At 42.1% G+C, this 12,724-nt stretch overlaps 1 protein-coding gene across 5 annotated transcripts; it reads left to right on the forward strand.

The window, feature by feature from the left end:
• Positions 1 to 594: 594 nt before the first annotated feature.
• DMRT2 (doublesex and mab-3 related transcription factor 2) lies at positions 595 to 10,600 on the forward strand. Of its 5 annotated transcripts, none has more exons than XM_034410303.2 (5): positions 678 to 970; positions 4,060 to 4,600; positions 6,275 to 6,377; positions 8,514 to 8,576; positions 9,126 to 10,600. In XM_034410303.2, exons 1-5 carry the CDS (start codon positions 924 to 926, stop codon positions 10,175 to 10,177), a joined length of 1,806 nt encoding a protein of 601 aa, XP_034266194.1. In that variant the 5' UTR covers positions 678 to 923; the 3' UTR covers positions 10,178 to 10,600. The 5 variants fall into 5 exon arrangements, with proteins under 5 accessions (XP_087742306.1, XP_034266194.1, XP_060546508.2 ...); XM_060690525.2 differs by lacking the exon at positions 678 to 970 and adding an exon at positions 1,402 to 3,825; XM_087886181.1 differs by lacking the exon at positions 678 to 970 and adding an exon at positions 3,602 to 3,825 and having other exon boundaries at positions 8,514 to 8,572.
• The last annotated feature ends 2,124 nt before the right edge of the window (positions 10,601 to 12,724 follow it).

A 12,724-nucleotide genomic window follows, 5' to 3' on the forward strand; every position in this document is an offset into this window, starting at 1 on the left:
CCTAAATTTCACCTAACGGAAGGGTATTTCAGTTGCGACTAATAATTTAAGGACAATGGAAAGTAAGGATAGTTTAATAAGAATTAGGTTTAGTGAGATTTAAGTATATCCGAGAGCATTTTTTTTTACAAAAGGAAAATAAATGGATTTGTTGCAGTAAGATATTGAACATAATATTATTTCTGAATTTTATAATCGCAGAATAATAGCAAATGATAAAGAATCCTCTTTAGATCCCTCGGCGATATCAGAACCGATTTTCGGGGAATTTAGACCCACTCTGGAGGATTTATGGTTAGGGAAGATGTATTTTGCTCTTTTTTTGACTCCCAAGGAGCAAGGTTGCCTCCGCAACAATATTTATCCCCACAGCTCTGCTTTCGTAGCTGTTGGCGACTTTCTTTTTCAGTCTTGGGTTACCAACAGAGCATTTACACATAACTCATTTTGCTGCGGAGGCTGGTAAATAAAAGGTGATCTCGCCAAGCGGAGGGGGGAAAAAAAAAACAGCTGCCGAGACGCTGGCAAGGACCTCCGAAGGGGCGGAGCGTCGAAGAGGTGGGGACAACTGGAATTCCCTCGCAGCCAATCAGCGAGCTTTGGGCCCGACCACTCACCAATTGGTGGGTCGATCGGGCGGGTGTTCGCGTCCTGGGACCGATCATATAGGGAGGGACGTCCAGAGTCTAGAAACGGGCAGGCGTTGTGGTTGCTGCCGCTGGCGAGCTTTGCTTTCCTCTACGCCCTTCAGCTCCTGCGTTTGCGGGGTTGGGCTGCTTTCGTGGGTCCCCTCGAGAGGAGTCGCCCCGATCCACGGCTCAGAGGTGGCTGGAGACGGGGCGAGGCTTTTGGCAGGGTGAAGCCGCTTCGCCTCTAGCGGTCTCTCGGCGCGCTCCGCCTTCGCCAGGTCCGGGAGGGACCGAATGCCATTATTGCGCGCCTCTGCAACCCCCTCGGACGCTTGGCTGTGGTGAGTAACTCTGGAGAGGTCGGGGGCTGGGCAGCCCGGGGGCAGGTTACGCGAAGCAGGGACGGGAGAGGAGGCCCCCCCCTTTCCCGAGAGGCCCCTCAATTGGGCCGTCTTGGCTGAGCACCTTGCAGGCGGGGGCCTTAGTGGTCTCCTCTTCTACCTTCCTTCTTGGGTCTGAGGGTATTGCCAGGACAGTGGAAGAAACCCCGAGTCCGCTAAAAGGGAATGCCGGTGAATTCTAGTCGCTTCGGGACGTCCCTGCATTTAAAGCCAGCATTAAAACATCGAGGGCAAAATCAGCATTTGATTGCCCAGAGATGAAATTTTAACTTTACTTTCAGCATTAAGGCTGTACTTAACGCAGGGCACTTATTCTGAATGAAAGCTAGCGGTTTTGCAAATGTGGAAGATCCTTACAGGCAGATAGGGTTGTGTAATAAACCATACATTCAGCCAGCTTGACCAGTTGGATTACAACTCCTGTCAAGGCACAAAAGGTGTTTTCCAGTTACATGTGTCTATTTTCCATACAAGCAAATTGAAGGTCCACATCCATAGAACATCCTGAGACCCCCTGTGCTGCATTCAGTGACCCAAGCAATCTCTTTTGAAGAGAGAAGCAGGGTGTTCATGTGGGTCAATTGATCTTTAAACTCGAAAATGGCACAAAAAAAGCTTTCAGTGGTTGAAAGAAAACAATGAACACAAACCTCTGGCTAAGGTACTTTTGCTCTGAGGAATGTATAACGTATAGTTTACATTTACATGTAACCTAAGAAGATGAATTATGTCTGGCTAAATCCATTCTCCTTTATAATTCATCATTCTATATTGATATACACTAGAATACAAATAAGGTTAGATGCCAAAGTAATTCACCAGCCAACAAATCATGGATGCATTGGTTAGACTCAGTTTTCCCAAAGCCATAATGTAGTTTGTATGCATTTGACTTAGTGTGTGGTGAGAACCAGTCAACAAATGAGTTATTGTGATATTTTACTCATGCTTCTAGTCAAATTTATCTAGTTTTATTTATTTCATTTGTACTTGTATGAAGGAAAACATTCAATCATAAGCAGCCATGGGATTATACTTCCAGAATATTATATTTCTAGATAACCAAAACATGTCTAGGATTGGAGCTTTAAACAGATAACTTCATATTTGCTATTTTACTGAAGTGCATTTTAAAGGAAGGGGATACCTTTTTCTAGGTGCAGGAACTATGAAAATCACATCCAAAGATTTTTTTAAAAAATATGAGAAATACAATGGAAACAGGGATAATATGTAAAGAAGATCCTAGCACGTCAGAATTGTCTCTTTAAGTAGAATTTTTAAAATTAAATCTTCCAAAGCCAGCCTTATGGTCCACAGTAATGCAAATTCTGAATTTCTTAAATGCAGATTACAAGAGAATATCCTGCAATCATGGCTTGTTTGGAGACAGCTGTTTCCCTCCCCCACCTTGCATGTTGGGCTTTTGACATTTCTTAATCTATGGCAATTTATAGTATCGTCCAATGTGGGGGGGGGGAAACCTGCAATGAAACCCAACTTTATATTGCTTTCATGTTGATAGAGATCTCCCTCAGAAGTTGTTAAAAGGTGTTCTTGGATGGACCTGAATTCACACATCCAACTAAATCATCTATTTGGTTTTACTTTCTGTTGAATGCCTTGTATGAAAATGACTGTTGTGTTTAATTCACTTACAAAGCCACTTACAAATTTGAAAAATAAATAAATAATAAATAAAGCCACTTTATAAGGCCTAGAATATTCCTGCATAACATTAAACTACAGTAGGTGCATTCACATATCAAGCTAAAAGGAAAGCAAATGCACAGCATAAAGATGTGTGAATGAAGACCAATGCTGACCTTTTTCACAAGGGGGAGACAGCAATTCTCTTGAGTTCATAGAGAGACATGAATCTGACCGCAATCTTTCTGGTTAATGGAGGGGGACTTTCTACCTTCCCCTAAAGACAGCTCTGGTCTTATCTTAAAATTGTGCATCCTCCTTTCCTTCCCTCTTTTTGACAGCAGAATAGAACACACCTTGTCGACCCACATTCTACTAAGCTTCTTTATTACCACAGAGATAGGAGGAAAAAAATGCAATGAGGATGGTGGGTGTGCGTTGCAAACCACGCCAAAGCTATAACGAGGTTTTCAGCATGCTTTGTGACCCCAGCGAGTTATGATTTATTCACTAAACCCTATTTAATAAACAGAGTGCCCTATGAACTAGATCAGTGTAAAAATAAAAGGGAGCACCTCTTTTTTTTTTTTAAGAGCCAGATAAAAACCCAACTGTGATTTTTTTTTCTTTCCCTGCGTTTCATCTGGCCTTGCTCCTTGAAGGCGCCCCAAACTTTCTTGGGCAATTAAGGGTGGAGGCGAGCAGGGCAGAAGCAGGGAAGCCTTTCTAGAGAATTGCCAGCTTTACCCAACCTTGCTACCTTTCTGAATGTATCTGACTAAAATTCCCATTGCTAATTTGTTCCCTGTCCTAATTTGGGATGGTAGGAGTTGGAAATCCTACTAGCCGAAATCCAAGGCACCCCCACCCCCCTTCCTCCGCTTTTCACTCTGGGGTGAGGGCGAGGCAAGAAGACGCGTCACATTTTCATTTGTGATTGTGAAGCGTCCGAGGCATTCAGGCCTTGAGCGCTGCTAGGGGTGGGGAACTGCTGGCGGCTGAGCGAAGGAATCGAAATCCCACCTTCGCGGCGTGGGTACAATTTGTCCAAGCATGACAAGAAAGCCAAGGAATAACTCCCTTCTCCTCCCCCCAATCCCCCACGAAAGAGATCCTTCCTCCGGGTTAAGTCCCCGAGAAGTGGCGTGAGTTACCCCCACCACTCTCCGCGGATACTTAATTCAGCAGTGGCCCTCGCCGATTTCCATTCCCCCCCGACGGGTCTCTAGGCAAAGCAGCCTCGTCAATCTGGCGGGGGAAAGGTGGGCGGCTGGAGATGGGCGGGAAGGGCAGCCAGGCCAGATCGTGGCTCTAATGCGAGGAACGCCGCGGCCTCTTTTCTCCCCCTTCTCCCCCACCCCCCCATCTCTCTCGTGCAGGAAGCGAGCTGGAGGAGAAGGCGGGAGCCGCGGGGCGCGAGCCATGGCTGAGGGGCAGCAGGTGGGCCCCGCCGCCGACGCCTGGGAAATCGACGTGGAGAGCCTGGAAGAGCCCGAGCGGCCGCCGCAGCCGCCGCCTCATGCGCCACGCGCGCCTTCGCTACAGGCCGCCAGAGACGACGACGACGAGGAAGACGACAACCAGGGAGACGATGACGACGAGGAGGGCGAAGAAGACGAAGACGAAGCCGGGGCAGCGGGCGACCTTCTCCGGTTGCCTGGGTTGCCTCAGCCGCAGCTTCTCTCGCCGTCGCCGGCGGCGGAGGAAGGAGGCGTAGGCGGCGGGGAGCAGCCAGCCCGCAAGCTTAGCCGCACGCCCAAGTGCGCGCGCTGCCGCAACCATGGCGTGGTGTCCTGCCTGAAAGGCCACAAGCGCTTCTGCCGCTGGCGGGACTGCCAGTGTGCCAACTGCCTGCTGGTGGTGGAGCGGCAGCGCGTCATGGCCGCCCAGGTGGCGCTTCGCAGGCAGCAGGCCACCGAGGTAAGGGCCGGCCTCGCCTGTCCTCCCGTCCCTGAGCGAAAGGCTCTTGTTGGCTCCCCCGGGCGGATTCCGCCCTCCGCTCTCCGGGCGAGGCTCTCCCGTCATCCCCATCCTCTCCTGCCTTGTTTTCCCTCCGCGGAAAAAGAACCCGGCCCGGGAGGCGGAGCGTTTTCTTAAGGGACCCGCGCATGCTACGCTCGCCCTTAAAGGCGGCTTTTGCGCGGTGGTTTTGCTCCTTCCCGGTCCGTGGATTTTCAACGTTGGCCGGCGTTCAGCCCGGGGGAGCTGATCTTCCGAGGAAAAGGCGCGGGTGGGCCTGAGGGCGGAATCGAACCGGCCTCCTATTTGAGAGAGGGGCAGGAGCGGAGCCCCCAACGACCCTCTGAGGCGCCGCCCCAGGACGGTGCGAGGAGCTGCGTTGGGACGGGGAATCCTCTGGAACCAAAGCGGCTTCAGTAATAATCGCTTTCTGGAACCCAAAGGAAAAATAGTAGAATAATAATAATAAAATAATAATAAAATAAAATACATTTATTTTGATGGGCCTCGACTGACTGCTGGGATTTAAACTGGCTATGAGGTGCTGTTAGTTGGCCTAATCTAACAGTTTTGTGAGACTGATTTGGCTTCGACCCTAGTATTTTAATTTGGATTTTTGTGGAAGAGTGGGTTCCAAATTCCAATGGAATTTGTTCTCAGCTTTAAGTTGCAACCTCTCTTCCGATTTACCTGTTTTCCCTGGCTTCCTGAAAGCATCGAATCTAAGGTCTTCAATTTGCTAGGGGAACAAATTGAATCCAGATTGTAGCAAATATACCTAAATTGACATTTCCCAAGAAGGTCTTTTCTTTCTATTATTTCCTCAGAATGAATACTTAAGATATCAGAAGCTAAGGTTTTAAAAAGAAAACACATATGGATTTCAACTGGATAGAAAGTCAATTTTAATTTAGACCAAGAGTTTTTGTTGAAGGAATGTTTCTGTCAGATAGTGTTTAAGGGACTGTATCACACGCTTAAGGTTTTCCTTTTAAACAAGTAGTATCAAATATGTTAGAAAATGCATTTTACTTTTTCAACCGCATAGTGTGGTATGCATTTTGGCAATTTCTTCTGTGATCATTCCTAATCAAAATCTAAATGCATTTTGCATATTTTAGCCAAAGCTAAAAGTATTTAATATATTTGATTTGATTTAAAGAATTAAGTATATTTCTCCTTTGCTATTGGCTGCTGTCTGTATTTGGGAGCTTGGAATAAAACTATACAGTATAATTTGTTTAAACCTTTGAGCCAATTGTTTAGAAGTTAAATTCCTAATATATTTAGAGTCAAAGGAAGATACCTGATGTAGAAGGAATTCCATTAAAATGAAAGTATGTTTAACTTGATTAATTAACCCATTTTCTGAGTTTGCACAGTACATTGAACTATAGTCAAATGGCCAAATATAAGGCACTAACTTACAAAGAGATATAAATGCAGCTGCTAAATTGATTTAAAAATGTGGTGAAACCCCAGTCTCTTTCTAGTCTCTTAATTCAGGAAGTATGAAGAGTACTGGCTTTTTTCAGAACTGCAACCTCAGAAATTGATGCTGCTGGGAATAATAAGAATATGCATAATTTATGAAGTTTCTCAGACTTCTTTTTCCTCTCCATGTTTTTCTACTAGGATAAGAAGGGACATACAGGGAAACAGGCTAATTTTGAGCGCAGAACAGTGTACCAGAGACATGTTCGGACGCCTAGTTTGCTGGCTAAAAGCATTTTAGAAGGTAATAATTTTTAGCACTTTGAAGTTGTCTGTTTTTATATATCTTAGGAATTATTTTTGTCTGGTTTGTTAATATATAAAAATATTACGTCTGTCAGTTTGATAATAAAAAGACTAAGAAAATTAGGCAATTGTAAACACTCAAGGACCCTGATTCACTCCAAATCTCAGTAGCCTTTGAACAAAATCTTCTTAATTAGATTGTGATATGTGCACTTTAATTCTGTCATAAAAAATAGAAAATGCTTTCTTAGAAATGAACTGATGACAGTGTTATAGCCAGTAACTGAATTATAATTTCTGGCAACTGTGATAAGGGCTAGATTAGATTATGCAAAGAAGTACAGAATCTACATACCTTGTTATTTGAGGATTTTAAAAAATAGCTAATATCATATGGAAATTCCCTGTCCATTTCTTAAAAGGAATAGTCAGATTAAATTAGGAAAATAAAGTATAGAGTAGTTGCAGTGAACAAGTTATTTTTAATTCCAACTTTCTCTTCATTTTGCCTCAACCTGTATTCAAATAATTGTTGATTAAAAACATAAAGTGATATTTTGAGGAGTTAAATTAATATTTCTCTGTCAAAAGTATATATAAGCTTGTATCCTAGAAAAATTATAGATTAAAATAGTTAATTTTAATTGAATAGTATTACCTTTTTGAAAGCATTCATAGTGGAGTTCTTTTGCTCCTAAGTACGGTAATCCTATTATTTTATTATCTTTAGCATTTGATACAGATTTAGTAAATCTAAAGTCTCTGACCAAATTCTGTAGTGTTGAGAAAATTAGTAATTTAGTAATAGAAACAATCCACTAGTAATAGAAACAATCCATTTCTAGTCAAGCTAGTGACATCTTGCACTGCAGCTTTATACCATATATAAATGTTTTATTTGGATGAAAATCCCATTAAATTATTCATGGTTTTGAGCAATTATGCTTAATGGGCCTGTGGAAATGTGTGTATAACATGAGATTCTCTCCTGCAACGATCCCAAATAAATTTATTTGGGATTATGTCTCACTGAACTCAATAAGGCATATACTATATCTGAGAAGTAATGTCCACTATAGAACTGTTCTGTTGTAGTAAACTGAATTTACAAAATCAGTTATTAAAAGTTTCCTAGTGAGTTCATTTATCTGTCCTTATTTTTCTCAACAATAATATGGAAATTGTTTGCCCTTGCCTTCTTCCAAAATAGATATCTGATCTAGTCAAAATCTCTGAAATTTCATAGATTTGCTGTTGTGAAAGTTTTTCATTCTTTGTCATGTTGAGAAGCACTACTTACATTTGAGCAAATAAATACTTGAGTTGCACATCTCATGATGTCATTAGTGGATATTAATCAAGAGTTATAGTTGTATGCTATAAGAATCTCCCCAGTTTTTCTTCACACCTTTCACCCAGTATTGGTAACACAGTACCACATGGGTATAATATGATTTTTAAAAAAATTATTTGCTTTTTTCTAATCACCAGAAAATACTAAGATGCGGACAGATTTGAAGGACAGTTCAATTTTTAGGTTTATGGGTTGACACTAAAGATATCTTAAAGAGAATGATCATTGGTGATGTTACGGAAGAGATTACTGCTGTATGTAAAAGCAAGCATATTGACCACAAGGAATAAAATTCAGAATCTGTAAAGAATGAGCTTCTGAAAGTCTTCAGACTAGCTGATTTTTTGAGTTTTCAAGACATCTTGGAAATTCAGAATATTGTTTTCAACTCAACACCATTTACGTAAAATGATTCAAAAATTTGATCCCAACTCCTATTTTTATATGCAGTTTGAATCCTATGGGTTTTTTTTTTTTTTGAATGGTGGCTGTGGTTGATAACATTTATTTGGAATTTGTGAAATGAGGACCATAAGTCAGAGCTGCAAAGACCATAATTTTGAAGAGTAAAACCCATTGGCTTTACTTAAGCTTTATTTCCAGCTAAAGAAAATAGGACTATCACCTAACTATATAAAGTGATTTCTTTATATTTCTTCTTTTTCTTTTGGTTCAGTTTTTACATTCTTGCAAGGATACTTTCCTTGTAGGAGTAGAAACATTCTTATGCTTCATGCTATCTTTTCTGATTGTCTTAACTTTCTTTCTCTTTTCTCCTAGTACTCCTTGGATTTTATCTTTACCTCTGTGTACGTAGAGAGAATAGAAATGCACCAGTTGTAGGTATAGAGATCTTTCAAAATCATTTGATAAGTATCATAATAAAGAAACATTAATATAGTGAAATGGGGTTTGAAAACTGATTTACGGGCTAATTATTATTGTGATGGTTCAGTGTGACTTTGGATATGGTGAAAGTAATTAGTAGTTGGAGACAAAAAGCACTATGTTCTTTGCACTTTTTGTGTGTGCATTTTATCAAAAGAACAACTTGTACATCTATGTCTATACATAGATGTCTAAACATCTGATGCAAAGGTTGATCATAAATCTTGGCAGGTAATTAGCAAGTTTTGCTTTAGGTGTAAACCGGGAGGCAGGATAAAAGGGGAAAATCATTCAGGTTCTTGTTCTTCAAATTTACATAAACTCTGAAGTTACCTATTGAGGGTAAGAAAGCACTGTGTATGCACCAAAGTGCCATACTCTAAAACATTATCTTCAAGTGATTGTGCAGGGAGAGGCCATGTTCTTTTACAGTACATTAGCTCTCTTATCGTTTTGCTCTTACACTTTTTAAGTTATTAAAACAATTATTTTCTCCCCTCCAAGGTTATCGTCCCATTCCAGCAGAACCTTACCTTGGAGGGAATTCGTCCTTGCCACCTCCTGTTAGCGACAGAATGAGAAAAAGACGGGCTTTTGCTGACAAAGAACTTGAGAACATAATGCTTGAACGGGAATATAAGGAACGAGAAATGATGGAAGCCACCCAGGCTGCTGCTTTCTTCCTGCCAAACCGCATGGTGCATGGTCCCGAGTACAATTCTTATAAAAGTTTTAACCCTCATCAATTTGAAACTTCCAGTAAGGAGTTTTGTGGTTTTCTGCCTACCTGCTTAGATCTGACTATGCAGTATTCAGGCTCAGGGAACATGGAACTGATCTCATCAAATTTGAGTGTGGCCACCACCTACAGGCAATATCCTTTACCCTCCAGATTCTTGGTGTGGCCAAAATGTGGCCCTCTCAATGATGCCCTTCTCTATCAACAATGCCTTCTAAATGCTACCACAGTCCAGTCTGTCAAACCTGGAGTAGTTTGGGACAATAAAGCTTCACATGGCCAGGATTTTCCCACCTCTGAACATGACATCACATTGTCAAAAAATGAGAACACGTTGCACCATCCTCATGTTCGGGAACTTGAGACACCGCAAAACAAACTCCAAAACATCTCTCGGGAGGCTCATGAGAGATCAGCATTTTCATCTCCTAAGAGGACCTTTTCACAGATCTCTGGCAAGGATCCTACAGTTCATCAGGACCCGTCTCTCAACAAGATCAGCAAAGAAAGCAACAAGCAGCATCTGCTACTGCCACCCTCATCCAAATATAGCCCATTCCATTCATTATTCCAGCAGACGCTTCATAGCAAATCAGGATCAGAGTTAAAAACCAGTTTTGATGAGGCATCCAAGAAATATAGAGAGTGTACCTTCAGAGAAAACCAAAAGTACAAATTCAGCATTGACAGATATGCAAAAGACTTTCTAGAGACTAAACAAGTTGTAACGAAATTATCAGCAAATGAACCATTACCATTTTCTGTTGAATCAATTCTTAAGCGACCGTCTTCAATGGTCACCAATGTTTCTCAGTAGGCTGACAATGTGATCTTCCAAACAAATCTATTGGCACTTAGAATTGAACTTAACCATATGTGCCAAGAAGTAAGTCCCTTTGAATTCATTAGAGAGTTCCTCTGCTAGGCACTTCGTCCACCATACACTTGAAAGACGTTCTTCAGATTTTGTTGAAATTGATTTCCAATAAACAGGTTTTGAACTACAACACACCACTAATATCGGTCATTTTCAGACTGGCTGAGTTGCCCTTTTTGGGGAATTGACTATTCTAAAACGTTAACAATTATTGATATGCTGTCTGACAAACGCATAGCCACTGCCTTTTGCCACCATAATTTTGGAAAAAAGAATTTCAGATGTAAAGGGGGTTATTAAAATGTACATAGTATGCATGTTTTTATATGAAAATAAAATATTTAAATGTTTTGCAAATTAAAATAGTGCATTCTGTGAGGATTTTAAAAGTTATGAAAGCATACACACGTATGCAAAATCTGCCCCAGTTTGTTGAATCTCTTCATTTCATCTCTGTTGCAATGACATGAATGCAGAATAATACTTTTGATTCATAATCATCAAATGAAGTCTAGGAAAGAAATGGACCCAGGGTCATTCAGATTAATAGATGTAAGGCCCCAGATGATTCAAGGCTTGGCCATTTGACTTGCTAGATTAATTGCTCCAGATTTTATGCATATTTCTTCTTGCAATATGGTTACCCATGACTTTCTAACATTTACATGCAAAATGTAATGCATCTGATACCTTCCTGGAATACTCATCAATGGCTATGATGAGGAGAGATGTTTGAATTTGTCCTGTAGTATTCTGAGGTATATAGTATTTCACCAAAGCCCTCCTTTTACCACATGTGCAGAGGAGACCTACCACAAAATTGTATACCTCTTCCTGCAGGTTCCCTCTATCTCAAAATGTCTCTAAGACTATAGGGAACTGCTTAATTTGATATATACAAAATGACATTTTCTTCATCACTAATGTGATTCTGGCTAACAAAAGCCACACTAGGTTGGTTACCTAGAAATACATCCTGATCAGAGCTGGTCCTTTTGGCCTGGGCTGCCAACTTTCACTAGGTCAAGGGCTGCATTAAGTCTCAGTTACACTTTGGAGTGGTACCAGTGGTGGGTTTTCAGTGGTTCGCCCCAGTTTGGGCGAACCGGTGTCGGGAGGCTCTGCCCACCTGTCGGGACGTCATCACGGATGCTCTGCGCATGCAGAAGCGCTGCATGCGCTCACAGTTCCGAGCCAGTAGGAAAGGTAAGTGAAGCCCACTACTGAGTGATACGTTCAAAAAATATAGAGTGGGTCCAAGATACCTTGTGGAGTGCCACAGGGCATGAGGTTCTGTTTTAATGCCTGGAGGTGTGGGATTCTTGATGGGGTGCATCAGGCTTTGCTTCAATCCAAGCAAGCCTGAGTGGCTTTGAATTTTGGATCTCCCAGTTCTTGGTACTTTCCTTCCATATTTTGTTCTTGATAAGGAAATATTGCCCTAAACAGATCTGAGGTGAAATCTGGAGGTCATCCCAGACTCATGGCTCTTGCTGGAGAAAGATGGCAGCCATATTTGCACAACCATCTTTTGGTGGTTGGGGACTTGTGACTCCAGACTGGAGTATGGCAGTCCGTTCTTCATGAGGCTGCCCTTTAAGAGCGTTTGGAAGCTTCAGCTGGTGCAGAATACAGCAGTGTCATCAGTTAATGGCGTTAGTTATTTGGCATGTGACATTGCTGCTTCCCTAGCTGCCCCGGCTTCTTATGTACTTCTGGGTGCAATTCAAGGTGCTGGTTTTTACCTTTAAAGCCCTCTGACGTGAGACGGTAAATTACAAAACTCTCCCCAATTGTATCTACTCATTCTACCTGGCCCAACAGGACAGGGAAAACTGGGTCCCATTGGCTAAGGCAGGGATGTCCAACATTGGCAGCTTTAAGACTTGTGGGCTTCAACTCCCAGAGTAGCTGGCTAGGGAATTCTGGGAGTTGAAGTACACAAGTCTTGAAGATGCCAAGGTTGGATACCATGGGCTAAAGACTTTTAGCTGGTGGGTCCCAGAAAGAGACCTTTTTCTTCCATGTCTTCCAGCCTTTGAAACATTCCTTCCAAAACCAGACTAACTCTGATTGCTGGCTTGTTGCAGGGCCTTCAAAACTTGGGTTTGTGCCTGGCCTGGGGCCCTGGTTATGTGAAGGAGCCCATCTCTTGGCTTTGCTGATAGTTGAATATGGCAAAGAACTTCAGGAAAGGGAACAGTCATGGAGAGTATGGTCCATGGTGCTGGACCACCATTGTGACCTACTTCTAATTTTGTTTGTCCACAGCCATATTATATGTAATATTTAATTCAGTGTATTCAATGCACAAAAATCCTATTTGAAGGCATAAAAAACTGAAGGAGAAGCAGCCGGCTCTGCCACAGATGTCATGTCATTCATTTGAAATAGTTTGGGTTACCTTCTGGGTAGAGTTCAATGCAGCACTTTAATCTGGAAGTTAGCAGAGTGTGGATGACAAATTCCCCCCTATGACAAAGAGGC

The sequence above is a fragment of the Pantherophis guttatus genome, chromosome 2, assembly GCF_059756535.1.
Source record: "Pantherophis guttatus breed Tessera chromosome 2, ASM5975653v1, whole genome shotgun sequence".
NCBI classification, from domain to species: Eukaryota; Metazoa; Chordata; class Lepidosauria; order Squamata; family Colubridae; genus Pantherophis; species Pantherophis guttatus.

Excerpts from the sequence above, each read along its gene's own strand:
- DMRT2 (XM_060690525.2), top strand. The coding sequence starts at position 3,734 with ATGACAAGAAAGCCAAGGAATAACTCCCTTCTCCTCCCCCCAATCCCC. Across the intron at positions 3,826-4,059 it reads TTAAGTCCCCGAGAAGTGGC|GAAGCGAGCTGGAGGAGAAG; the intron begins GTGAGTTACCCC and ends TCTCTCGTGCAG. Across the intron at positions 4,601-6,274 it reads GCAGGCAGCAGGCCACCGAG|GATAAGAAGGGACATACAGG; the intron begins GTAAGGGCCGGC and ends TTTTTCTACTAG.